Source organism: Chrysemys picta, chromosome 4 (genome assembly GCF_011386835.1).
Source record: "Chrysemys picta bellii isolate R12L10 chromosome 4, ASM1138683v2, whole genome shotgun sequence".
Classification (NCBI taxonomy): Eukaryota; Metazoa; Chordata; order Testudines; family Emydidae; genus Chrysemys; species Chrysemys picta.
This window is the reverse complement of record NC_088794.1, coordinates 113890855-113917499: the sequence shown is the minus strand read 5'-3', so window position 1 is coordinate 113917499 and position 26645 is coordinate 113890855. Positions and strand designations below refer to the sequence as shown.

The window sequence follows — 26645 nt, the reverse complement described above, 5'->3', positions numbered from 1 at the left end:
GGGTGGAGGTCTGGTGGCAGGGGGGATTGTATGTAGATGCCTTGTTTTCATTTAACAACAACCACAGAGTGGAGCGAAAGAAGGGCCAGGCTTCAGTTTCAGTCTCCACAATAAGTCACCCAAGGTTCCTCGACAGCTAAGAAAAGCTGCCTCCTCAGAGAGGGCTCATGAATTAGTTTTTAATTATCACCAAACAAAGGAATTCTGACTCAAATAGCCCCAGTGCCTCTGGGCAGACACACAAAGAAACCAGTCTGTACAACCATCACACAGAACAAGACATGGGGAAGGCCTGATTTCTTGGTCTGCCCAAACCAACTCCCCTAGCTTCCTAGGATAATGGAGAGTGGTCCCCACTACCAGACCCCCTAGGGGCCTCCCTCTCTTTTATAAGACCTTTCTTAGAAAGCAGTAAAGTGCCTTTAGCAAATCAGTCTCCCAGGAGTATCCTAAATCCCTGGAGGACTGGGCCTTCACTTCTCCAGGACCCTTTTATCCTAGTAGACACTTACTTCCCTTTACTAGGAAAATTGGGTCAGAGGTGCATAAAGATGGCAAGGAACTCATTTAGGGCCCCAAAAGATCTCTACCACCTATCACAGGGGATAAGCAGCAGCAGCCCATGTTGTGCAACAGTTGTCAGGACTTCATGCCGTAAAACAACGCTCATATCCAGCTACGTAAATCAGGCCCATGTTTCTGTCCTTTCAATAAAGTACACACATTGAAGCATATGGCACCCGGCCCTGCCCTCCGATGGCTTATATCCTTCCCTCTCTCCTCACACCTATACATCAATTCACTCCCCACAATGGCTTATCCTTTCCAACCCTGGGGTTACAGAACAATGTCCCTCCTCACCCCAAGGCTACACAATAATGCCCCTCCCACCCATCCTGGTTATATACAAAAAAGTCCCTTTATCAGCTTGCTCCTCCCTAGGGCTATGTACTGGTAGCAAATGTTCTTATCCAGCTATACCCCGCCATCAGCTCCTTTAGTGGGCTCAGGATAGAAGCATTCAAAGCATGAAATAAATGTGTGGAAAAATCTTTTAATAAAACTATTTCCCATGGGATTCCCAGTGTCTGTCTCTCCTCCCCACCCAGGGAGCTGCACAGGGAGGATGCTACAAAAAAGGCTGGGAAACGTGACTGATTAGAAGAGCTATTTTGGTGAGAATGAAGGAAGATGTCATTGAAAGGCCAATAGATAACCTCAACAGGCTGAAAATAACTGCCCTGCTGGCTGGCCACTTGGGGTGCTGGGGGGAGTGGGAGAGAGGCAATACAGGGCCTTGGGGAGCGCCAGGCCATATGATGCTGGGACTCACACTGGGGAAGTTGGCCTAATTAGGGAACATAAGTTTAGTTGCATTTTTCAGATTCCTCCTGGAGAATCTGGCCAATTTCCAGCTGAGCAGGCCCAGGAATGGCTGGGAGTCCAGCATGTCTGCAGGCAACAGAGAACCACATGGAAAGAGAAGCAAGTCCACTTCAAAAGTATACAGGTGTAACAGCCCATGACTTCCAAAACACTGGCTCCCCTGTGGTGGATGATGCATCTCCTAATAGCAGAGAATAACAGAATCCATGTAGCCAGCAGAATCTCCTGGACATGGCAGACAAGTTCAGCCCAGTCCAGGACAAACATGTTTGCCAAGCAAATCTGGGATGGCATTCACAACTGAAAACACCACCGAGAAATACAGCCTTGGAGCTGGCACTTATTTCTCTCAGGCTCTGTTGAAATGCCTCTCGCTGTGAGAGCTATCAACTCCCACCCCCAGCACCACACCAAACCAGGCAAAGCTTTGGGTAGCATGGCCCATACCAAGAGGGGTTAGCCTTAGCTGAGGGCTCCTCCATATTCAAGTATCATGGGGGACAGCAGAACCCTACAGAGCAAGAGATCTTAATTAAACTATTAGATCTGTGGGGCAGGGGCTGTCTTTTTGTTCTGTTTTTACAGCACCTAACACAATGGGGTCCTGGTCCATGACTGCGGCTCCTAGGCACTACCACAATACAAATAATAACTAATCAGAAGGATTGAAGTATCTTGTTGGAGCAAGACAGGACTCCTTCAGTTCTAAACTCCTCAGAGCGGGGGATAATGGGAAAGCACCTAGCACAGAGCAGATGCTTCCTCGAAATAAATAAATAATCCCCCATTGGGATAAACCCACTGCATAGGCATATGCAACAGTGGATTCAAGAGCATCTTACTCGGACTTCTGTAACTCTCAGACTGGAATGCTGTAGGGTCAATATTTAGGTTCTGAGAAAGTTTGGGGGTGGCTAATGGAATCAGATTAGAGCTTACCATGTAAACAGGGCTAGGGACCCAAATACAGAACAAGGTGCTTGAACAAGAACTGGGCAAGAAAACAACACTGTTTCACTTTCTGCTTTCTCTGATCCTGCAAAGTCTCACCCAGGTGAGCAAGCCTCAGTCACACTAGTAACGCTATTGATTTTAATGGGGCTCCTCACCTGCATGATCAGGACCGTACTAAGTTACATATGTAAAGTACTTTGCTTTATATTCTCCTCACCTGTGTTTTCAACAACAGCTCACATTATTAATCATGATTGCATTCCTGATAATGACCAGCTTAATTTAAATAATAATAATAAAATAATAATAATAAATAGCACTTTTCCAGCTGCTTTACAAATACACCTCTACCCTGATATAACGCGACCCGATATAACACAAATTCAGATATAACGCGGTAAAACAGTGCTCCGGGGAGGGTGGAGGGGGGCTGCGCACTCCGGCGAATTAAAGCAAGTTCAATATAACACGGTTTCACCTATAAGGTGGTAAGATTTTTTGGCTCCCAAGGACAGCGTTATATCGGGGTAGAGGTGTATTAGTCAATCTCCACACAACATTATCTCCACTTAACAGAAAGGGATTAAGGCACAGATTGGAGAAGGAACTTGTCCAAGGTCACACACCAAATCTGTGGCAGAGCAGGAGCAGAACACAGGAGTCTTTGTTCCCACCCCTTTTCTCACTCCAACACACTTTGCCCCTCCAGATTAACTATGTTCTCTTCCTTGCCACAAAGCAGAGATACAGGGATAGACCCTTTATTATTCCGTTGACCAGCCTCTCATCCCTTTGCTATGTGTCCTAGGCAGCCTTGGAAAGCACAGCCCAATGACTGGTTGAACCTGGCAGACATTCAAATCTGAGCCAGGGGATGCAGAACACATCCTAGAGCAGGCAGATGGATGGAGGGCAGGACTTCAGCAGGCACATTCACACAAAGAGCACAAATGCTGCTGGTTCAATAATCTTCAACCCCCAGTGGGGAACATACCTAATACAGGAAGAACCCAGATTATAAACACTCAGTGCAGCCCAAAGGGAGTTCAGAGAAGGGCTATATGAGTCATCAGGGCAATGGAGGGGCCAACTTCAAACAGATGATTAAAGAAGCTAAGTATTTCAACTTGGCTGAGCAATGACTAAGGGAGGGATGTATTGTAGCTGCAGAAGTCTGTGGTCACACTTGATAGCTAGGTTCCATTTATAATGGTGTTATAAAGGGTTAATAAATGATTAATAGAGATTATAAACATTTTATAGACACCAGTAATAGGCATTACAGATGGTTATCAGCAACTTACTGATCCATCAGACTCTACAGCAATTAACCATTTATTTTCCTGTTATAAAATTATTTATAAATGTAACCTCAATATAAAGAATGACCAGGTATCTGAAGGGTGTAAACCCTAGGGAGGAAAGGCAGGGATTTAGGCCAGGTGGTCCTAAAGTATTTCATAGTAATGATCACTTCTCACTAGAACAATCGTCTCCTTGACACCGCTTCTCCCTCGCATCACACAACATCTCTGTAGCAACAACTGCTCACATGGAAAAGTCCCGTCAGGAAAATATTGTTTGTTTATTTTAATGGAATGTAGCAGCCAGGAGGAGCTACTACCATGTGACCAACCAGCTCTCCACAGATTCCCAGCAAGTGCTCAGTAGGACCTGGCTTGGGAACCGCTGATCTAGGGTGATACAGGGGGATGTAATTGGATCTAACCAGACAGAATTAAGACTATGAAGATTTAGGTTGATTCTCTTCCCAGCAGCAAGAAGAAAGTCTGTGGAATCATCCCCCAAGGGAAGTCCCATCACTTGAGACAGTGAAAACTACTTGGGACACAACCCTGGGGCTTCTAACATAGGGAACGATCCTGCCCTGACTTGGCATGAGAATGGGTGAACTTAGGTGGATCTTTCTTACCATTAACTGTTATGATACTATAAAAAGAAAATTGTGAATTGCAGTGCTATTTCTCTCTCTACGACAGGCATCAGACCAATTGAAAGTAACGTCCTGTGGCCAGAAGTAATGAGGTGTGAGGCAGAGTCTCCTTCCTGGACTTTAGCCTTCACACACAATAACCCCTCCAGAATGGGACCTCATACAGGCTTTCTAGGATTGGAATAAAAAACCCAAAGAAAAGGCTGATCCCCCATAGCTTTGATTCAGCAGACAATTGCCAGCTGAGGACCTGGTAACAGGTGGTGTTCTGACTGTTAGGTGGCAGACACGGTCATTTCTCTGTTGAGCTGCTTCATGCACAGTAGATCCCATCACATGCAGAGGGCTTGACACCAAGCTGTTAAACACCCTCAACTCCCACTGACTTCAATGCAATCAGCACCTTGTAGGATCAGACCCAGAGGCACTGGCCTTAGGAAGAGATTCACATGGCACAGACCAATAAGATACTGGGTTTATCAGCTGGTATTTAACCAGATAGCTCAGGGAAGCCTTGGGAGGAAGGCAGCATCTGCTCTGAAAAAGACATTCCTGTTTGGAGAAGATGCAACCCATTTCCCCCTCACCTTTGGACCAAGACAGGAAGCACTCCTTCCAAGCTTTGGAGCTCAGCAGTACTGCTGGCAGTGAGGGAGAAGAAAGGAGGGCCACTCCAACTTCCCGCCAGGGCTCAGCCCTTGCAGAACGCCCAGCTCCTTCTGGCGAGGGGAGTGAAGACCAGCTTGGACATGCCATACTACCACTAGGGTATTGGGATGGTGCTTTCTCTTCTCTACATTTCTTCAGCTAAAAGAAGCTTTTGAATATCTAATATATACAATAAGCAGCTTTAGCCAGGAGGACTGGGCAATAGCGACTCCTGCCATAGGCAGAAACTACACAAGACACGTAGCCCAGAAGCTTTTCAGAAAATTCAGAAGCATTTCCAAGCTTTCCCCCAGGAAACAATTGCCCATTTGAGGAGTTTCTAGTACATCCTGAACAGCAGTCAGGACTCCCTTTTCTAAATGAATGCTGTGAAATTTGCAGGAACACCTTTTAGTTATGGTAAATCCATACAGAAGAGCACTAGTGAAATTGCAGCTCCCTTCATGTAGCTCAGGAGCTCAGCACAAACCCAAACTCACCCGATTCCCTCCTGGCGATAACATTTCCCAAGGAGCTGGTGCAGTGAGAATACAAGAGGTGCAACCAAGTTCCAGGGGCAGAAGAACATCACAGAAAGGGTACAGGCACACATCCTAGCTAGAACCCAGTTGGTCTATTGACTGGCCTCCTGATGGGCACCAGAAGGACTCTGTGACTCTTAAAGGGGAGCTTTCACACTAGGGCATCCTGCCAAGCATACCATAGATAAAATCAAAACCCAGTCTCTGGTTTGACACCCTGGTCACTAATTGCTGATATGTTTTTCAGTGAGGGCACAGCACCTTCCCAGCTCCTCTACTCCCATTGTCTTCAACATGGAATCAGATGTCTCCACCATTTCTGTGGCAACATGCATGACTGTGACCTTAGTGTAGGATGCATCAGCTAGGAAGGAGGGAAGTTCCTATGAAACAAAGGATAGCAGTAAGAGTCAAGGGAAACCAGGCAAATCATTGAGCCTGAGGCATGAGACTACTATATTTCATTCTCCTGTGTGAAAGTCCCTTTCAAGGCAATCTCCACTTGCATTGACAGGTTAGCTCTGCCAGTTTCCCTAGGAGAAGCCAGCATCTACCCAGAAGCCTCTAGTCCTACAAGGTCTACCTTTTCCTCAGTGTCTTCATCCTAGAATGGTCAGCAGGAGGAAAAGAAAGAGAAAGAAATTATAAAAAAAAAAAAAGAAAAACCATGAAAGGCCCCCAACACGAGTCTCTGGATTTCAGCTTGGAACGAATACAAGCAACACCTAAAGGACACTGTGCACCTGATTCTCCCCTGCCACACACCTCGTGTAATCATTCACACCTGGAGAGAGTGAGTGTCAACTCCCCACATTCACAATGGTGACATTTTACATCTGCTTTGTGTGGGTGTCAGTGAAACAGTCCAAGACAGGCAAGAGTTTGGTCATGCACGTTCAACTGCAAAGGCAGCAGGAGGCTGCCACAAACCAGATGCTTGTCTGGGGACTGCCTAAGAAGGAAGCCAAGTTACAAACAAGGCCAACAGAGAGTAGATAAAGTCATTTCTCCCTAAAGAATGAAAGGTCCCAAACCACACACAGGTGCAGGTTAGAGTGGTGAAAAGGGGGTTCTAGAGAATAAATACACCTGCAAGAACACCAGAGCCCAGAAAGGGTCCCAAGTCACACAATTGATTTACATATACAGGAGGCTGCAGCTATGTATCCTAGAGCCACTGCCTCCTGAGTATGACCAGATCCCCTACAGTAACTGTGGTTCTGCATGATATATTACCCACACAGTTTTCATTCTTGGTGCACATGTAACACTGACAGACCCCAGTCATCAGCAGGTGAGATCGAACCTGGGATTTATGGAGCTAAATGCATGAGCCTCTACTACATGAGCTAAAAGCCACACAGCCCTTAGCTAAGGCTGTAGCAGACTCATTAATCCCTAAGCGGTTTCAGTGCCACTAGAGGGGACAGAACACCAAGCCATGCACAGGAGATTGGATTATTTCAACTAGCAGTGTCCATTGGGGCCATGTGTGTGTCCTAAGTGCCCTCGTGCAACCCCTCTCCTCCCCCCCCCCCCCCCCACTCCCCTCAGGGCATAAAAGGCTGAGCAGGCCCAACCACCCCTCAATTTCTTTGCCAGTATAGAATCCAAGTGGTATAGATCTCTATAGTAATGGGAAGAGGGAGCAGGTCATAGACTACATGTGAACATCACATCTAAAAGCCACAGTTCCTGCAAAGTAAGTAACCCTTCTTTTTCGAGCAATTGTCCACATGGATTCCACTTCTGGCTACTCCAAGGGAGGGGCCATTATATCACATGTCCTGTCTAAGCATAGGAGAGGTGATACAAGGCATACCTCAAACCTAGCACACTGGTAACTCCAAAGCAGATGCTTTGAATATCACCACTTTCAATCTCTCAAGGATAAGTGACCAGTTACCAGGCCCAGCAATCAGTCACTTAGGGCATGGCTACACTTGCAGATGTAGAGCGCTGTGAGTTAAACCCGCCTTCGTAGAGCGCAGTAGGGAAAGTGCTGCAGTCTGTCCACACTGACAGCTTAAAGGGCACTGGCGTGGCCACATTTGCGGCACTTGCAGCAGTGCATTGTGGGCAGCTATCCCAGCATGCAAGTGACTGCAATGTGCTTTTCAAATGGGGAGGGTGGAGTGTGACAGGGAATGTGTTATGTGCATGTTGGGGGGGGGAGAGAGAGAGAGAGTTTTTGGGGTGCTGAGAGTGTGACAGCATGCTGTCTTGTAAGTTCAGACCCCCCTGTCCCCTCCCCACCTCTCTCTCACTCACTCAAAGCAAACAGTAAATGTTTGCTTTTTCTCGGAGCTGATAAGCAGCCGGTTCTCCAAAATGGAGCTTTGAAAGGGGATTTCCGCATTCCTGCAGCCGATTTCACAATGACAAGAGTGGCCACTTGACTTAAGGGGATTATGGGACGTTTCCAGAGGCTGATCACAGTGCAGTAACACAACATCTCGTTCACACTGGCGCCGCGGCGCTCCAACAGGGGCGCAGCAAACGTTATTCCACTCGCCGAGGTGGAGTACCAGCAGCGCTGTAGCTGCGGAGTCAGAGTGCTCTACTTGCCTTGCCAATGTGGACGGGGAGTGAGCTAGGGCGCCCGGAACTGCTTTATTGTGCTGTAACTTACAAGTGTAGCCAAGGCCTTAGTCTTTGCCAAAGTAGCGGGTACCACAGAGCTAGTCAGTATTGAGGTGCACAATACTGAAGCTCTGAGTGCAGAGGCTACAGGTACTCAGTCATTCAGTGCCAGGGTGGGTACCAAGGGCAGCGCAGTCTGCCAAATGAGTGGGCACTGCACCTGCTGTTTTGGAGGTCAGCACCAGGACACCAGAAGGAGCCTTTCTAAGATTACAGCCCTTAAACAAATGAGCCCAAGACAAGAGTCTAGTGACTCAGGTGCCGGGGATGGTGACCGGTACCTTGGCTCCTCTCTGGAGCAATGCTCCTTTCTGCCAATCAGAAGTTAACACTGATGTAGAAGTGGACAAATGAGGCTCTGAGCAGATGTTACCCAGGAGCTTGGGGTGGAATCTCAGCCCACCAGGGCACTAAGAGAGAGGCACCAGCAGACGGTTGAGGTCTGGCTGAAGCCTTCTCCTCAGTATGCGAGGAGGCTTGCAACAAATTCTCAAGGAGGAACAGCTTCAGGTTGGCTTCCCTCACACAGATTGCGCCTAGAAAAAGAGTGACAAATGGAACATCGCTCTGGGATGGACCCTTCTCCAGGGCAGTACTGTAATAACTGAGCCTACAAATCTACCCTCATTGTGAAAGTTCATAAAATGTCATAATAACCTATAACAAATGTGAATGGGAATAATGTGAAAAAGTGAGACAAGACCGATTGAATTAATTCAAACCAAAAAGCTTACTAATATAATTTAAGGACAGTGTTAAGATCACACCTGGTAAAGAAGAAAAGTGTTGTACTGGAAATCAGTGGACCCAAATTAGCGTGTCAGAAATTAAGCTTAATTGGTGAACAAAATAATGAAAGGATGGGCCATCACTCCCCTTTTGGGGTCCTTAAAATAGAAGACTTTGTGGGGAAAATCAGAAGCTGTCTGACAACAATGGCTGGGTGAGGGATGGATGGACCAGAAGGAATGAACTTCACCATCATGGCTGCCACCTGCATTGTCTCCTGGGACCCCAGGATTCACTATGACCCATTGGGCCTTAATTGTCCTGATCCTGAAAAATGTCCTGATCTGACCTAATCAGAGAAAGGGACCCAGATGACAATCTCCTCCACTGGGTCTGGCTAAATCTCGACCACCACCTGGGATGCGAGACTGTCACCTTCCCACATGTCCATTTTCTTCCCCATCTTATTTCTTCTTTTTCCTATCCTTCTCTTTTTGCCTTCTATCTCATAGAAGAGTCTGACTTAGCCAGCCAAGACTGTATATTCTGCATCTGTATATCACTGCTGTGAGCATGTGACCAAAAAGAGGCAGCTAAATTCAATGCTCTAAGCAGCCTAAAGCTGGTACAAGGTTGCCAGGTCTCAGAGTGGCCGATAAGATTGTGTGCTGTGCCTGTGTTTTTCCAGCTGTGAGGCTGCAAGTGAAAGTCAATACCACAGACAGAAGCTGCATTTTCTATCATTGCTGTTCTTTTCTCTCCCCTATTGAGTGGGTTTGTCTTGTTTGGTCTTCTAGCGAAGACGACTGGACTTTAACATCAAGAGCAATAACAACAGCTCCAGCCCATCTCTCCCCCCCCCCCGCACCCTCCCAAAAAAAGAAGTTATTTCTATAGATTCATAGATTCTAGGACTGGAAGGGACCTCGAGAGGTCATCGAGTCCAGTCCCCTGCCCGCATGGCAGGACCAAATACTGTCTAGATCATCCCTGATAGACATTTATCCAACCTACTCTTAAATATCTCCAGAGATGGAGATTCCACAACCTCCCTAAGCAATTTATTCTCTCTTTAATACCATCTAAAAGACCGTCAAAGGGGCTGGTAGGGGGTTTCCTTCCACAAACTATCTCCAGCTAAATGGAAAGGGAACAAGAGATGTTGTTAAAATAAAATCTTTATTTAACACTTTACATTTCAAAGGCTTTAACTGTTTTTCCTTCTTTTCGGTATCTTTAATAAAAGGTTTTAAAGATTTTTAATGGTGTATTTGCCATGTTCTAAGCAGGCGGAGGTCTCTGTACAACACTTTGTGTAAAACTGTTTAATGCTGGATAGTGACAGAATCATGTTAATACCTTTAACTCTTTGGGCCCATATAGTCCATCAAAATTAGTACAACAGCAGAGTAGGTACAGGGTATGTCCATCATTAATAGGCATCCAAGTGCCACATGAAGAATGGGTCTTAAAGCCTAGTGACTTTAAGCTTCTGCTATAATGCTAGTACCCTGGGTAGGGGAGGAAACTCAAATCTAACAAATTTAAGGAAAAAATTATATATAGTTTTTACTAACTAAAAACGTATTAATTAAGTCACTACCTCTTGTTTTAACTAACACCAGCACCGTGCACAGAGAAAGGGCAGACACTGCAGGGGTTCCATCTCACTGCCATGGATGGTAAGAAGGATTGAAGAAGGATGGTTGAGCCTCATCAGACCTTTATGCCCTGGGGTGGAACATGATGGCACCTAGGACACAAGACCAACAGACACGGCTGGCCAAAAATCTGATCTTGTGAGCATGGGGCACATGAGCAACAAGAGTAGAATTCATGTGGAAAAAGATTACTCGAAGAAAGCAGCTACATTCATCACACTGCTTTTTGTGAGGCACTCCTGTGCAGATCCTCAGATTCCCCCATACCAGCATGTTCCATATCACCATGCACATCTCTCCCATGGAAAATCATCATAGACCATGTCTGCCCTCCTCCCCCCACCCAGTACAGTTACACATGTTGGAGACACTAGGACTGCACTCAGTCAGACATTGGACAGCACAGTAATGGAAAATACAGAATGGCACTGTGGACCCCAGCAGTAAGAACAAGACTTAGTCGGGGTAGACCTACACTGGTGAAGCAGGACCCCACAAGACATGCAGGATCCTCTATAATGGGCAATGTCGGATTTAAGTGGCACCTTAGGCTGCAGGCATGTTATCCTGTCCATGGTACCCACCTCTCCAGTAGAAGTGGCAGAGGAATTCTTCCTGCTGAGATGATTCTCCTCAGGAAAGGAATCCTGGCGAGCTCGTCGGCCCATCTTGGCCATCTGAGGGGGCAGAGAGCAGTTACTGACAGTAGCAACTTCAGGGCAGCAAGTGCATGGTGACAGAGAGAGAATCCAAATAACTTCCCTAATGCAACATTAGCACTGTACTGTAAGAATCACAAACAGGACAAAAACAATACAAGCACCAGGACCATCATTTGTTCACTGCTCACACAGCCGTCTCTGGACCATTTTCCAAGTGGTCCCCTTTGCACGGCACACACTCCCTGAACTGTTCTACAAGGCCAGTAAACTCTCCTCCAAGTCCCTTCTCCAGACCCACCTCAGCAGCAAGAGGCATTTAAAAAAACAGCCAATTGGCAACAGCATCGGGGCAGCTGGGGAGAGCCAACACTTAGATTTATATAAGGACAAGATAAATCAAATGTAGATGAACGGCTGTATAGGGAGGATTGTATTCCTCTCCCCCAAGCCCTTTGGATGCCAGGGGTCGTCTTTGATTGTGCGTGATTACAAACAGGGACTGGGGCTTCTCACGTGGTTAGTGATGCCCCGGGTGGGGTCATAGAGGGCGGAACAGCAGAGCCCCGGGGTAAGGGGCACAACCCTCAGCGAGGGAACCGGCGGTGGGCCGAGAGGGGATGGAGGGGGGGCAGAGCCCCCGGCAGGGGGAGGGGATGGAGGGGGCGGCGGCAGAGCCCCCGGCAGGGGGAGGGGATGGAGGGGGCTCGGCGGGGCCCGCTCTCGCAGCCCGCCCTGGGCCCAGCAGCGGGAAGCAGCCCTGCCCCCCGGGGACGGGGGAGAGATCCCCAGCGCCCTGCACCACCGCGCGGGCCCGGGGCGGGCTGAGCGCTCCCTGCTGGCTGCCCCCGGGGACGGGTCCCTCTTACCCCGGCTGTCCCCTTGCGCGGCTCCTCGCCCAGCCCCAGCTCGGCCTCCATCCCGCAACTGGGCCTCGCTAGAGCTGGGCCGGGCCCGCCTCCAGCGTCCTTAACAACCAAACCTCGCCCACCCTTAAAGGGGCCGCCGCGGCGAGTAGGGACGAAGACGGCGCCAATGCGGTGAGGCCTCTGCCCTCCAGCTGCTCAGACACCTCCCGCGCGGGGGAGGCCTGACACCCCGGAAAGGGGCTTTCCAGAGCCCCCAGCCTCCCTCGGCACCGCACTGCCCTGCCCATCTCACCCGCCCGCATTCTCTGGGGCTCTGTTATTAGGAATGCAATATACAAAAACCTGTAGGAGAACAGTATCAGAGCGGTAGCCGTGTTAGTCTGGATCTGCAAAAAGCAACAAAGAGTCCTGTGGCACCTTATAGACTAACAGATGTATTGGAGCATAAGCTTTCACATGTGTCTGACAAAGTGGATATTGACCCGCGAAAGCTTATGCTCCAATACATCTGTTAGTCTATAAGGTGCTACGGGACTCTTTGTTGCTTTTTGTAGGAGAACACTTCAATCTCCTTGGACACACAATAGCAGATTTAAAGGTAGCCACCCTGCAGCAAAAAAAACTTCAGGACCAGACTCCAAAGAGAAACTGCTGAGCTTCCATCTGCAAATTTGACACCATCAGCTCAGGATTAAACAAAGACTGTGAATGGCTAGCCAACTACAAAAGCAGTTTCTCCTCCCTTGGTGTTCATACCTCAACTGCTAGAAGAGGGCCTCATCCTCCCTGATTGAACTAACCTCATTATCTCCAGACTGATTCTTGCCTGCATATTTATACCTGCCTCTGGAAATTTCAATTACATGCATCCGACAAAGTGGTTATTCACCCCACGAAAGCTTATGCTCCAATACATCTGTTAGTCTATAAGGTGCCACAGCACTCTTTGTTGCTTTTTACAGATCCAGACTAACACGGCTACCCCTCTGATACTTACCCCCGGGTTCCTGTAACTCCATCTCCTGTTGGGGGTTCCCAGGCCCCTTCTCGCTCCTGCTTAGCCCCACCTAACTGCTCATCACCGCATAGAATCCACTGCACCCATCCCACCCCCCAATCCTACCCCCATGACACACAAGCCTTTTCTTCTGGGGAACTTCTTGGCCCCCTCCAAAGCCAGACCCATTGCTCCCAAGGGCCTGTCATTACCCAGCTCCCAAGGGCTCCTCTCCCCCAATTCTCAAGGGTCTGTTTACCCCCTCCCCTGATTCCCAAGGGCCCATTCCTGCTGAGCCCCAAATCCTCAGTCTCCTCAATCCTTAAGAGTCCCGCTCCCACCCAGAATTGTCCACCACCAACATTTAACCGCAAGCTCTTTGGTCACCTTCAGATACTTTGGATTAGTAACCATTTGAACATTTGATTGTAGGAATTACTCGTCTGGATCTGGACCAGTGCTCCACCCAGTCCAATATCCCATCTCTGATAGTGGCTAGTACCAGGTGCTTCAGACAGAGTAGTAAGAAAACCCTGCAGTGGGCAGATGTGCAGTCTACCCCCCCCCCACAGGTCTCACCCTCAACTCTAATAGTTAGAGCAGAGGTTCTCAAACTGTGGTCCGTGGACCACCAGTGTTCCGCAAGCTCCATTCAGGTGGTCCATGAATATTTCCCTCTAAGATGCGTGCCTGGGTAGCCGCACATGAGAGAATGAAGGGCCACTCACCTAATTAGTGTAGCTGCACAGCCGTGGCTTCACTAATTAGATGCCTGGACCCTGGAGTAGATGTACATGTACGGTGAGGTGGTGGCCTTGGGGCAATAGGGGGTAGGCGGGAGGGGGGGGGTGAGAAGAGGGGTGGGGGAATTTGGGTTGTGCAGAGCTGCGGTGGCCAGAGAAAGAGGCGACTTTCCCCTTCTCCAGGCTTGCGGCTGCTGGGGAGAGACAGCTCTCCTTCTCAGCCTCAGCTCTATGGCTGCTGTGGTCGGGAGGGCGGGGGGGGGGGAGGAGAGACCCTCCTCCTTCTCAGCCCAGTTCAGGGACTGCTGCAGCGGAGGTGAGAGGGCACGTCCATCGCATTAGAAAGGTAAGACTACTGATATTAAAATATGAGTTGTGTGCTTTTATTTGTAGAACAAAAAAACATGAATTAAAGTTTTTTTTATATAGCGCTTTTATCCAAAGCGCTTTATAATAGTTAGCTAATGGTACAAACAACAATTGGAAAGATCATTAAGTGATCCACTGAGACCCTCAGCAATTTTCAAGTGGTCCGCGAAAAAAAAAGTTTGAGAACCACCAAGTTAGAGATTGACTTAATCCCTGAAGCACAAGGTTTAATATCCATTCCCAAATTTTGTGATTAATTATAACTCTGAATATTCTTGCTATCCATACAAAAATCCAATCCCTTTTGAATCTTGTTAAGTTCTTGACCTCAACAACTTACAGAGACAATGCATGCCAGTTTAACTACACATTGTTTAACCGAGTATTTATTTTTATCGGTTTTGAATTTCCCACCATTTAATTTCATTGCTGGTCCCCTTTTTCTTGTGTTATGAGACAGGGAGAACAGAAGCTCCTGATCAAATATGCACTCCACTGAGACTTAATCAGCAGAGCACAGAAAGAACACAGGCTGACAAATGATCAATATCCAGACCAGACTCTCAAGACACCACATCACAAGAAGAACCAAGTGCAAGACAGTATCCTGTCCTCACAAGACTCAAACTTCCTCCAACATCAAACCACCTGGAAGGTATACACAAGACTTTGTGCAATACGAAAGCATGAAAGAACAGCCATCCCAAACCCAGAGGAAAATACCTTAGTGGCTGAGCAAATTAAGAGTTGGTCTACTGAAAAAGAAAGCGTTGGTGTTACATCATATACATGAAGTTACAGACTTTCTGTGGGTATAACAGAAAGTTAATCGTGTAAGCAGATATGGTATTCATGTTTAATTCTGCTATCTTAAATATATGTAATTAAAGGGATGTTATAAGTAGCATCCCATTAGGGGGCATTATAGTATACTTGTGTATAGGGCCATGTCTAGGAACTGAGAGAACTTTACTTTCAAGAAGTGCTTGATGAGAGAGGCCAGTATATGTGGAAGAAGTAATAAAGTCTGAATGTTGCACTGTCTTGGTTCTTTCTCTCTTTATGCTCACACATCAAACAGTTTCCATGGATATCTATAGGCCTGTGTGAAGAGGGTTATCATCCTACACCCTCCTTGTGTCCTCATAATGGCCAAACAGTCAACAATTGTCATTTCAGGTAGTGAGAGAGAAAGGGCGCTAAAATGGATCTCAATTACTTTAAGCACTGTGCTGTTCTCTCCCCTTCACCTCTCCCTTCACAAATTACACATAGGCAGGCTGAGGGGGAAAATTCTGATTCGTTGTCCATATGTAGCTAAAACTTCACTGTTTCTTCATGAAAACATTGTTGTCCCATATTTGGGGCTGTGGTCTCTTTCTAAATTAAATGACAATGAACAATTGTTGCTGGTGTGATTGTTTAAAGGCATTATTATATATTCTACTTGTTCAGTTTTGGTCGATTGAGCCAGGGTTTCTCTGTACCATTCTTTTCTTTTTAGTGTATCTGACTCTCACTTATTTGTTTAGTTTCATCTCCACTTTAATAAAAATTAAAATGTCATTGCCCCATCCATCTGATAGTTAGTCAGAACTATGTAATATTTTATTTCAAGTACAAGTAAAAATTCTCATACGTAAATTAACATTAATGGTGATATCCATCTGGTTTGAGAATCAGATTTGATCGTACAGAACAGCACTAGTCTAGTCCTCCACTACTGCTGCAGTTGAAAACTTCCTGTGATTGGGCCTATGATTATATTTTGTTCCTGGTCCTCCTTCAGGCCTGATGGGTCTGGAAATTAACTACAGTCAAACATTCATACCTGCTTCTTGTCTTGGAGCATACTTTACTGCATGTATATATATATGCGTACACTTGCTTTAATTAATTGTGGAAAACCAACATTCTACCATTACAATGGTACAGGACAATGAGAACAATATTTCCATCAAAAGCAATATATCCAGAAAGGCAGATGGCCACATGCTTGAAAGGTCAGAGAGACTTCAAATGCAACAGTGAAATATAATGTACCCACTGAGTTGCCTGCTTTGATCTCCTTAAGGATATCCTTGACTTGGACTCCATCAACCCCTGACTTGGATTCTGCAGTCAGGGATGCCAAGTGCTAAGTATTTCTGGTGAAACTGCCACGCTTCCTCACAGCCCAGCTGGATTCTGACACAACTGAGCTGTGACTTGCCAGCAGATGCTCCTCCAGCCACCAGGGACCACCCTGGTGCTTGCTGAACCAGGTGTCCTCCATGCTTCTTCACTGGTTGGATTGTAGCCTAACAGGTGCGACCAGGACCAGAAGAGATGGCAGTGGAGACACAAAGTGAGTGGCCTTACGCTGGGCCCAGCCTTCCTCATCTGCCCCAGGCATTAGGGCCGGTGCTACCATTTAGGCAAACTAGGCGGTTGCCTACGGTGCCAAGATTTGGGGGTGCCAAAAAGCTGTGCCCCCAATATTTTTTTACAGCGTTCCTACGCCCCCCTCCCTGAGCGCGCGGTCGCCGCTCCACTTCTCCCACCTCCCAGGCTTGCGGCGCTAATCAGCTGTTTGGCGCCGCAAGCCTGGGAGGGGAGGAGAATTAGAGCGGGGGCGGTGTGCTAGGGAGGAGGCGGAGCAGAGGTGAGCTGGAGTGGGGAGCTGCCGCACAGCTCCCCGGACCGGGGGGGTGGGGAGCTGCCGCGGGGGTGCCTCAGGGTGGGGGGGGGAGCTGCCACAGGGCTCCTCACCCCAGCTCACCTCTGCTACGCCCCCTCCCCAAGCATGCTGTCGCTGCACCACTTCTCCCGCTCCCAGGCTTGCGGCGCCAATCAGCTGTTTGGTGCCGCAAGCCTGGGAGGGGAGGAGAATTAGAGCGGGGGCGGCGTGCTTGGGGAGGAGGCAGAGCAGAGTTGAGCTGGGGTGGGGAGCTGCCACATGGCTCCCCGGGGGGGAGCTGCCGCAGGGGAGGCGCCTCAGGCACGGGGGGAGCTGCCGCGGGGGGGCACCTTAGGGCGGGGGGGGCGGGGAGCTGCGGCAGGGCTCGGGGGGGGGGGGGGCGCAAGGTGGAAGTTTCGCCTAGGGCGCAAAACTTCCTTGCACCGGCCCTGGCAGGCATGCCCCACCCTCCAGAGAATTCAGCACCGACCCACACAGCACCCACTCCAGGCAACCCAGCTGCCTCAGACTCCCCATTCAGTGGCCTCCTCTCCTTTCTCTGGAGATGGGATGTTGGGTGGGTTCTGGAATGCCTGGGGCAGCAGGGTGGAAGGGTGGTGGGGTACCTGTGGTGGATGCTTGGGGCAGCTGGATTCCTCTAGAGCAATGGTTCCCGAACTTTAACAACCTGTGAACCCCTTTCACTAAAATGTCAAGTCTCGTGAACCCCCTCCTAAAAATGAATATTTCCAGAGATTTTCTCCTTTACCTGAGTATAAATTATAGAAGCAGTGATCATGGAAATATAAAATTTGTTTTTATGACATGCTTATTATACACTATTTATCATTACATGATATCATTATGAAAATGGCAACACTCTTCCCAGATCTCACTTTCATAGCTTGTATCAAGGCACCTATGTTTCATCAAGGAGTATCAGATGTGAAACAGCATGAAGGTATTTAAGAAGCCAACTCAAAGAGTTCCTCCTACACAAGCATTCAGTCTTGAGCAGTCCATGCAAACAACGCACGTTACAACAAAGCTTAAACTTGTTCTTCATAATAATTTTATAAGCAATACTAGCTGCCTATTTAATTTAAAAAAAAGCAAAAAATATCCACCATCCTTTCCATTTCTTATAAGGAGTCTTGAAGTTTAAATCTCCTCAGCATGATAGATATGCTTGCTTTGATCTGCTTAGCTCTTGGAAGTCCAGGGGCTCCGGGCTGCTGGCCCCGTGCTGCCTGGGGTCCCTAAGGACAGCTCTGGCCGCCATTAGGGAATTTTTTCCCAAGAACCCCCTATAACATTTCACAAACCCCCAGGGGTTCACGAACCCCAGTTTGGGAACCACTGCTCTAGAGATTATGGGGAGGATGGGCATCCAGACTGCTTCTTCTGTCACTGGTTCCTGCTGCCTTCCTCTACTCCCTGGATGGCAGGACCGAAGAACTAGTAGTAGAGGAAGAGGAGGTAGTGGTTGGCACTGGCTTCTGCAGTGTATTTCACTGCAGGAAGGTTAGAAGAGGGATAGGGAGGAGAGAAAAATCATAATTTTCCTCTGGGGAGGCATCCCTGCGCTGCAGCCCCTAAGAGAACTTGCTCCTGCAACAAATGTCACCAGAGGAGTGGCTCCAAAGTTGGCAGCTAAGCCTCTTGTGAAAAAAGTGATATTTTCTGCTTCCATGCTTTTCATTTGAGAAGAAAAACAGTGATGTACGTGTAAGGAATCATAGATTCATGGACTACAAGGCCAGAAAGGGAGCACTGTCATCATCTAGTCCAGGGGTCGGCAACCTTTCAGAAGTGGTGTGCCAGGTCTTCATTTATTCATGCTAATTTAAGGTTTCGTGTGCCAGTAATACATTTTAAAGTTTTTAGAAGGTCTCTTTCTATAAGTCTATAATATATAGCTAAACTATTGTTGTATGTAAAGTAAATAAGATTTTTAAAGTGTTTAAGAAGCTTCATTTAAAATTAAATTAAAATTCAGAGCACCCCGCACCGGTGGCCAGGACCTGGGCAGTGTGAGTGTCACTGAAAATCAGCTCGTGTGCCGCCTTCGTCACACATGCCATAGGTTGCCTACCCCTGATCTAGTCTGGCCTCCTGTATTATACATGCCATAGAACTTCCCTGAATTAATGCCTGTTCCAGCATTTAGAAAACCTTCAGTCTTGATTTAAAGATTGCTAGTAATAGAGAATTTGTCATCACTAAAGCTGGGCAACATTTTTTTTTAATCAAACTGATTTTTTGTGAAAAGATACATTTTAGGGGGCCCGAAACTAATCTTTGAATTTGGGTCCTAGTTGACAAATGGTTTTGGTTGAAAAAAAATTCCAAAGAGTCAAAACAAATTGAAAAACAAAACAAACATTTGTTTCAAGTTTACTCAAAACATTTCAGTTGATTTTTTAAATGAAATTTTTAGAATGTTTCTATTTTATGAAAAAAGAACAGGAGTACTTGTGGCACCTTAGAGACTAACAAATTTATTAGAGCATAATAAATTTGTTAGTCTCTAAGGTGCCACAAGTACTCCTGTTCTTCTTTTTGCGGATACAGACTAACACGGCTGCTACTCTAAAATCTATTTTATGAAACATTTTTAAAAATTGTTCCATTCAAATTGAACTAAAATGTGTTTTGGGATTTTTTGGTTTGGCTCCCAAACCAAAAAATGCACTATTCACTCAGCTCTAACCCTAATTCTTGGTAAGATGTTGGAATGGTTAATTACCCTCACTGTTTAAAATCCGTGCCTAATATCACATCTGAATTAGCAGGATTTCAATTCATTTATTGTATGCCATGTTAATTTTATATTGTTCTTGTTTCTTAACCAAATTCTCAATCAGTACCAAGTCAAATGCCTTACAGAAATCTAAGAATTACATCAACACTATTACCTTTATCAACCAAACTTGTAATCTCATCAAAAAATATATCAATTTATTTTGATAAGAACTATTTTCCATAAACTCATGATGATTGGCATTAATGATATTACCTTCCTTTAATTCTTTATCAATCAAGTCCTGTATCAGCTATTTCATTATTTTACCTGGGATCGATGTCAGGCTGACAGGTCTACAATTAACTGGGTCATCCCATTTATCCTTTTTAAATACTGGTACAACATTAACTTTCTTGCTTCCTCTAGAACTTCCCCAGTGTACAAAGACTTATTGAAAACCAACATTAACAGACCAGAGAGCGCCTTAGCCAGCTGTTAAAATTCTCAGGTGCAAGTTATCAAGACCTACTGATTTAAAAATGTCTAACTTTCGTAGATGCTGTTTAACATCCTCCTGAACAACTGTTGAAAAGGTAAGTATGTCATCATCACTGCATGGTATGATAAAGTTTGTGGATGATGGCTGGGAAGGTTTCCAAGCACTTTGGAGGACTGGATTAGAATTCAAAATGATCTTGACAAACTGGAGAAATGATCCAAAATCAATATGATGACATTCAATAAGGACAAGTGCAAAGTACTACACTTAGGAAGGACTAATCAATTGCACACATACAAAATGGGAAATGACTGCCTAGGAAGGAGTACGGCAGAAAAGGATCTAGGGTTATAGTAGATCACAAACTAAATCTGAGTCAACAATGTCACACAGTTGCAAAAAAGCTAACATTATTCTGGGATGTATTAGCAGGAGTGTTGTAAGGAAGACATGAGAAGTAATAATTCCACTCAGCACTGATAAGGTCTCAACTGGAGTACTGTGTTCACTTCTGGGCACCACACTTCAAGAAAGATGTGGATAAATTGGAGAAAGTCCAGAGGAGAGCAACAAAAATGACTGAAGGTCTAGAAAACATGACCTATGAGGAAAGATTGGAAAAATTGGGTTTGTTTAGTCTGGAGAAAAGAAGACTGAGGGGAGACATGATAACAGTCTTCAAGTATGTAAAAGGTTGTTATAAAGAGGAAGGTGATAAATTCATTAACCACTGAGGCTAGGCCAAGAGGTAATGGGCTTAAATTCCAGCAAGGTAGATGTAGGTGGACATTAGGAAAAACTTCCTAACTGTATGGGCAGTTAAGCACTGGAACAAATTACCTAGTGAGGCTGTGGACTCTCTGTCACTGGAGTTTTTAAAAACAGGTTAGACAAACACCTGTCAGGGATTCTCTAGATAATTTAGTCCTGTCTCAGTGCAGGGGACTGGACTAAATGACCTATTGAGGTCTCTTCCAGTCCTACATTTCTATGATATGAATACGAACCCATCATTTGGCTTTTTTGCAAATACAGAACAGAAATATTTATTTAATATTTCTGCCTTTTCTGCATTATTATTGACAGTTCTACCATTTCCGTCTAGTAATGGACCAATGCCATTGTTAGGATTCCTTTTGTTCCTAATATACTTTTAAAAACTCCTTATTGTCCTTGTGTTTGCTAGCCATTGTTTTCACCTTGTGTCCTTTTGCTTCCTTATCAACTGTCTACAATTTCTAGCTTCTAATTTATACTAATCATTATCCAATTCCCTTTTCTTCTATTTGTTCATATATTATATATATATGACAGGTTTCAGAGTAGCAGCCGTGTTAGTCTGTATCCGCAAAAAGAAGAACAGGAGTACTTGTGGCACCCTAGGACCTAATCCCAGGATGCATCCGAAGAAATGGGCTGTAGTCCACGAAAGCTTATGCTCTAATACATTTGTTAGTCTCTAAGGTGCCACAAGTACTCCTGTTCTTCTTTTTATATATATATATATGCTTTTGCTTCCCCTCTAAGCCAGGCTGGTATTTTAATCAGTGTAGCCTTCTTTCTTGATTGTGGGATTGTGGCTTTTGGAGCATGCAGTAAAATATTCTTAAATAATTCTTAATTATCATTCACATTTTTCTGTTTAAAATCTTTTCCCCATTGATTCGACTAATTTTTTTCAGCTTTGTGAAATTGGCCCTTTTAAAGCACCAAGGAGGTGGAGGGTTAGGCCTCCAGTCACCTGCCTGGGTCTTACTCACAGTCCCAGTCCTTCTCCTGTAGCTTGCTCTGCCTCAGTGGCTACAGCCTCTCTCTCCTTACTCTCCCCCGGCCTGACTGCCAGAGTTCCCTTTAAGCAGGTCCTCCATGGGGAGCATGCCTGGCAGCTGCTGAATGGCAAGGCCTTCTTGGCCAGTACTGCTTCATCACTCTTTGAACTTTAGTGTGGGGTCTGTAAACCCACCACACATATCCCACTTCGGCTGGGATGGTCATTCTGCATGGATGGGTCTCCTCCATCCCATGAAAAGAAGTCTGCTACCTTGTGGTCATGGCCTGCTTGATATAGTGCCTCAGATTTGTATGACTGTAGTGAGAGGTACCAGCGCACAGTCCACAGGTTATGGTCTTTCATGGTGTTCAGTCACGGGAGGGGCGCATGATCAATCACGAGATGGAATGGGTGTCTGCTAAGTAATAGCAGAGTCCTTCAATGGCCCATTTTACTGCCAACGCCTCCTTTGCTATACTGAGAACAGCACTTCCCGGGGAAACAATTTCCGGCTTAGGTAAAGGATTGGGAGTTCTTCTCCCTCCTCCTCTTGGGACAACATGGCCTCCAGGCCAACATCAACGGCATCTGTTGCAGGACTAAAGGTTTTGAAAAATCAGGGTGGAACAGAGTGGGCTCCCGAGTCAGCTGATCTTTCAATTTCTTGAAGGCCATGGCACAGTCCTGAGACCAGACCTTCTTGGGGGCTGCATCTTTCACCAGGTCTGCCACTATAAAGGCTAAATCCAGAATGAACCGCCTATAATAGCCTGCCAATCCCAGGAAGCCTCTTCATGGTGGGTTTGGGGCATTCCTCTTGAGCTTGGACCTTTCTCACCTATAGGCGCAGCTGCCCCCTCCCCACTGCTAGGTCACCTCTCAATTAGCTAGGTGGCACTTGGCGGAATTAGCTGTAAGTCCTACACTTTTGAGGGCCTGCAAGACAGCTGCTCCATATTTTAAATTCTCATTCCAGTACTTGCTATAGATGATGATATAATTGATGTACATAGCTGCATACTGGTTGTGAGGCTGAAGCACCTTATCCATCAGCCTTTGGAAGGTGGCTGCCATGCCATTTATGACAAACGGCATCATCTTAAATTGGTACAAGTGAAATGGTGTGTAGAAGGCAGTCTCTTCTCAGAACTCCAGGGCCAGGGGATCTGCCAGTAATCCCTGGTTTGCTCAAGGGTAGCAATATACCTGATGTTCCCTAACCTCTCTAACAATTTGTCAACCCTCTGCATTGGGTAGGTGTCGAATCTGAACACTGCTTTTACCTTCTGGAAGTCTATGCAAAATCTGGTTGACTCGTCCTTAGGGCTTTGCCACTCACTATGTGGCGACCCTGAGGTCTAACACAGCTTTCAGTTCTTTCTGTACTGTTTCCCACATGTGTCTTGGCGATGGCCAAAAGCGCTCACTCACCTTTTCCCCGGTTCAGTCTCTATATGATGGAACACTAAGTGAATCTGTCCTGGAACTATGGAAAAGGCCACTGAGAAGGACTGGATGAATGTTTGGATCTGCTGCTTTTGTTCTGCAGGTCTTCTCCCATAAAGACTTGGTCAGAGCTGGGGGCTTCGGAGATCTGGGATGTGAGTTCTCGTTCGGGAGAAACTGCATTACCAGGAGCTCTTCCCAAACTTTCCAGGCCTTAGCAGGTTGATGTGATACACCTTAGTATCTTTCCTCTTTCTGGGATAACAGAGCTCATAGTTTATTGCTCTGATTCGTCTGATCACTTCAAAGGGGCCTTGCCATCTGCCCAACAATTTGGATTTCGAGGTGGGATGCATGAGTAACCCCCAGTCCTTTGATTGGAACTCCTGGACACAGGTCCCCTTGTTGTATGCTTGTGCTTGCCCCTATTGCGTCTTGACTAGATTCTCTCTCACAAACTCACCTAAGGTCTTTAACTTCTCTCTCAGCTGTAGCACATGCTGTAATGAGTTCATAGCCTTAGAACTTTGTTTCTCCCATGTCTCCTGAAGGAGGTCTAGTATTCTTCTTAGCTGTCTCCCATACCCCGTCAATGCCTGAGTAGGGTGACCAGATGTCCCGATTTTATAGGGACAGTCCCGATATTCAGGACTGTGTCTTATATAGGCACCTATTACTCCTCCCCCCCCCCCCCCGACGCAAGTCAGGAAAAAGATCTTGGAGTCATCGTGGATAGTTCTCTGAAAATGTCCACGCAGTGTGCAGAGGTGGTCAAAAAAGCAAACAGGATGTTAGGAATCATTAAAAAGGGGATAGAGAATAAGACTGAGAGTATATTATTGCCCTTATATAAATCGATGGTACGCCCTCATCTCGAATACTGCGTACAGATGTGGTCTCCTCATCTCAAAAAAGATATACTGGCACTAGAAAAGGTTCAGAAAAGGGCAACTAAAATTATTAGGGGTTTGGAACGGGTCCCATATGAGGAGAGATTAAAGAGGCTAGGACTCTTCAGCTTGGAAAAGAGGAGACTAAGGGGGGATATGATAGAGGTATATCAAATCATGAGTGATGTGGAGAAAGTGGATAAGGAAAAGTTATTTGCTTATTCCCATAATACAAGAACTAGGGGTCATCAAATGAAATTAATAGGCAGCAGATTTAAAACAAATAAAAGGAAGTTCTTCTTCATGCAGCGCATAGTCAACTTGTGGAACTCCTTACCTGAGGAGGTTGTGAAGGCTAGGACTATAACAGAGTTTAAAAGAGAACTGGATAAATTCATGGTGGTTAAGTCCATTAATGGCTATTAGCCAGGATGGGTAAGGAATGGTGTCCCTAGCCTCTGTCAGAGGGTGGAGATGAATGGCAGGAGAGAGATCACTTGATCATTGCCTGTTAGGTTCACTCCCTCTGGGGCACCTGGCATTGGCCATTGTCGGTAGACAGGATACTGGGCTAGATGGACCTTTGGTCTGACCCGGTACGGCCTTTCTTATGTTCTTATTCTGCCTCAGCACGTACAGCCTGTTTATCTTCTTGCAGGCAGTCTGTCCTTCTCTTTCTGCCACCCTCATTAACTGCCAGAGCTCTCTTTTAAACAGGTTCTCCATAGGGAGCCACTCCAGGAGCTGCTGAGGGGCAGGGCCTTCTTAGCCCAATACTGCTACACCACTCCTTTAACCTTAGTGTGGGGTCTGTAAACTGCATCACAACATATTACTCTGGCTTGGCTGGGAAATTAAAGTATCATCTTTCCAACAAAGAAGACTGCCTTTGAACTACCTTCCTGTCAGTGGCAGATTTAGAGTTAGTGGGGCCCTGTGCACAGCTTCATTTTCGGGTGGCCCCCCTCAGGACCCAGCCAAGAAAAATAAAATTCTCTCTTATCCCCCCACCCCCCTGTTTTTCATTCTTTTTTTCTTGTTCCTCCTCCTATATTATAAGTAATGGGAAGTAAATGAAAATAAAGTGAGGTACCTTGATTGGGGCAGAGGGTTGGGGCGCAGGAGGGGTTCAGGGGTCGGGCTCTGGGAGGGAGTTTGGATGCTGGGTGTGGGCTCTGGGCTGGGGCAGGGGGTTGGGGTGAGGGAGGGATGAGGGGTGCTGGCTCTGGGAGGAAGTTTGGGTGCAGGTTCTGGGCTGGGGCAGGAGGTTTGAGTGTAGGAAGGGGTCAGAGGGGCGGCACTTATCTCGGGCGGTGTGGCTCCCAAAGCGACCAGCACACACATCCCTCTGGCAGCGGCTCCGAGGTGGGGAGGGTCTCTGCGCACCGCTGTCTGCAGGCACCGCCCCCACAGCTCTCATTGCCCACAGTTCCCGGCCAATGGGAGCTGCGGAGTCGGCGCTCGGGGCGGGGGCATGCGCAGAGACACTGCCCCCTGTAGGGGCCACAGGGACATGCTGGCTGCTTCTGGGAGTGGCCTGACATGGAAGGAGGGAGACAGAGCAGGCCAGGACCACTTTAGCCCTGTTGCTAGCATCTCTGCATGCCCTTGGGGGGAGGGGGCAGCAGGTCTCCCTGAGCTGCCCGGGGCAGGGTCAGCGCATGGAGCCACCTCCCTGCCCCTCCACCAGGGGAATGCAGAGATGTGCCAGCAGACGGTCGCTTCCGGGAGAGGCGTGGGGCCATTGGCCACAGCATGCAGGCAGCCTGCCTGCTTGAGCCCTCCTGTGCCACCGGCCGGGACTCGGGGGCAGGTTGTCAAATGAGGGTTGTCCTGCATTTTTTGAGGGGGGCTGTCTTTGGGGACCCCGTTCCACCACACGGTTTGTTTCATGGTAAATCTGCTCCTGCTTCCTGTAGCTGAAAAGCCCTGATGCAATCTCCCCTCTCTCCAGTGACAACAGTAACACACAAGAGTCTCAGGCATGCTCAGCAGTGTGCTTCTCCTTGGCACCCCCATGAGCATTGCCTGGACAAGTTGTATTTTAACACATGATCACTGGTCGAAGTGAACTGTCTAGGCAACCTAGGGTTCACGTCAACCAGCTAATACAACTTGCCCAGGCTACAGACCCTAACTGGCAGCTCCACTCTATAGATCTGCCACGCTCTTCTCTTTCCCTTACTCCTGAGACAGCTGTAGTCTTTTTGCTCCACTCCCATTTAGCCGTTCAGACCACTCTCCTCCCTGACTGCCAGGTCAGAGCTGCTGTAACTCAGCCTGCTCCCTGGCCCCCTATTGTCCTTGTGTTCGGAAACCCTGATACGTTTAATGACACTGACCTCCTTTGTAAAGCACTTTGAGATCTAGACATAAAAAGTGATATAGAAGAGCTAAGAATAGAGAGGAAGGATGGTCCTGTGGGCAAGGTGCTAGTCTGGGATTTGGGAGACTCGAGCAAATGCCCTACTGTGCCACAA

The 26645-nt window shown here is 46.9% G+C and overlaps 1 protein-coding gene across 1 annotated transcript in view; it reads right to left on the bottom strand.

Annotated features, from left to right (window-relative positions):
• The window catches only part of IFT43 (intraflagellar transport 43), a 52678-nt gene extending 40476 nt beyond the window's left edge, over positions 1 to 12202 (bottom strand). Inside the window, exons 1-2 of the mRNA XM_005301625.5 lie at positions 12046 to 12202; positions 11102 to 11194 (exon numbers count right to left, since the gene is read on the bottom strand). Of these exons, the coding sequence (XP_005301682.2) occupies positions 11102 to 11194; positions 12046 to 12096 (144 nt within the window). The 5' untranslated portion in view covers positions 12097 to 12202. The remainder of the gene's footprint in view (positions 1 to 11101; positions 11195 to 12045) is intronic.
• Between the last annotated feature and the right edge of the window lie 14443 nt (positions 12203 to 26645).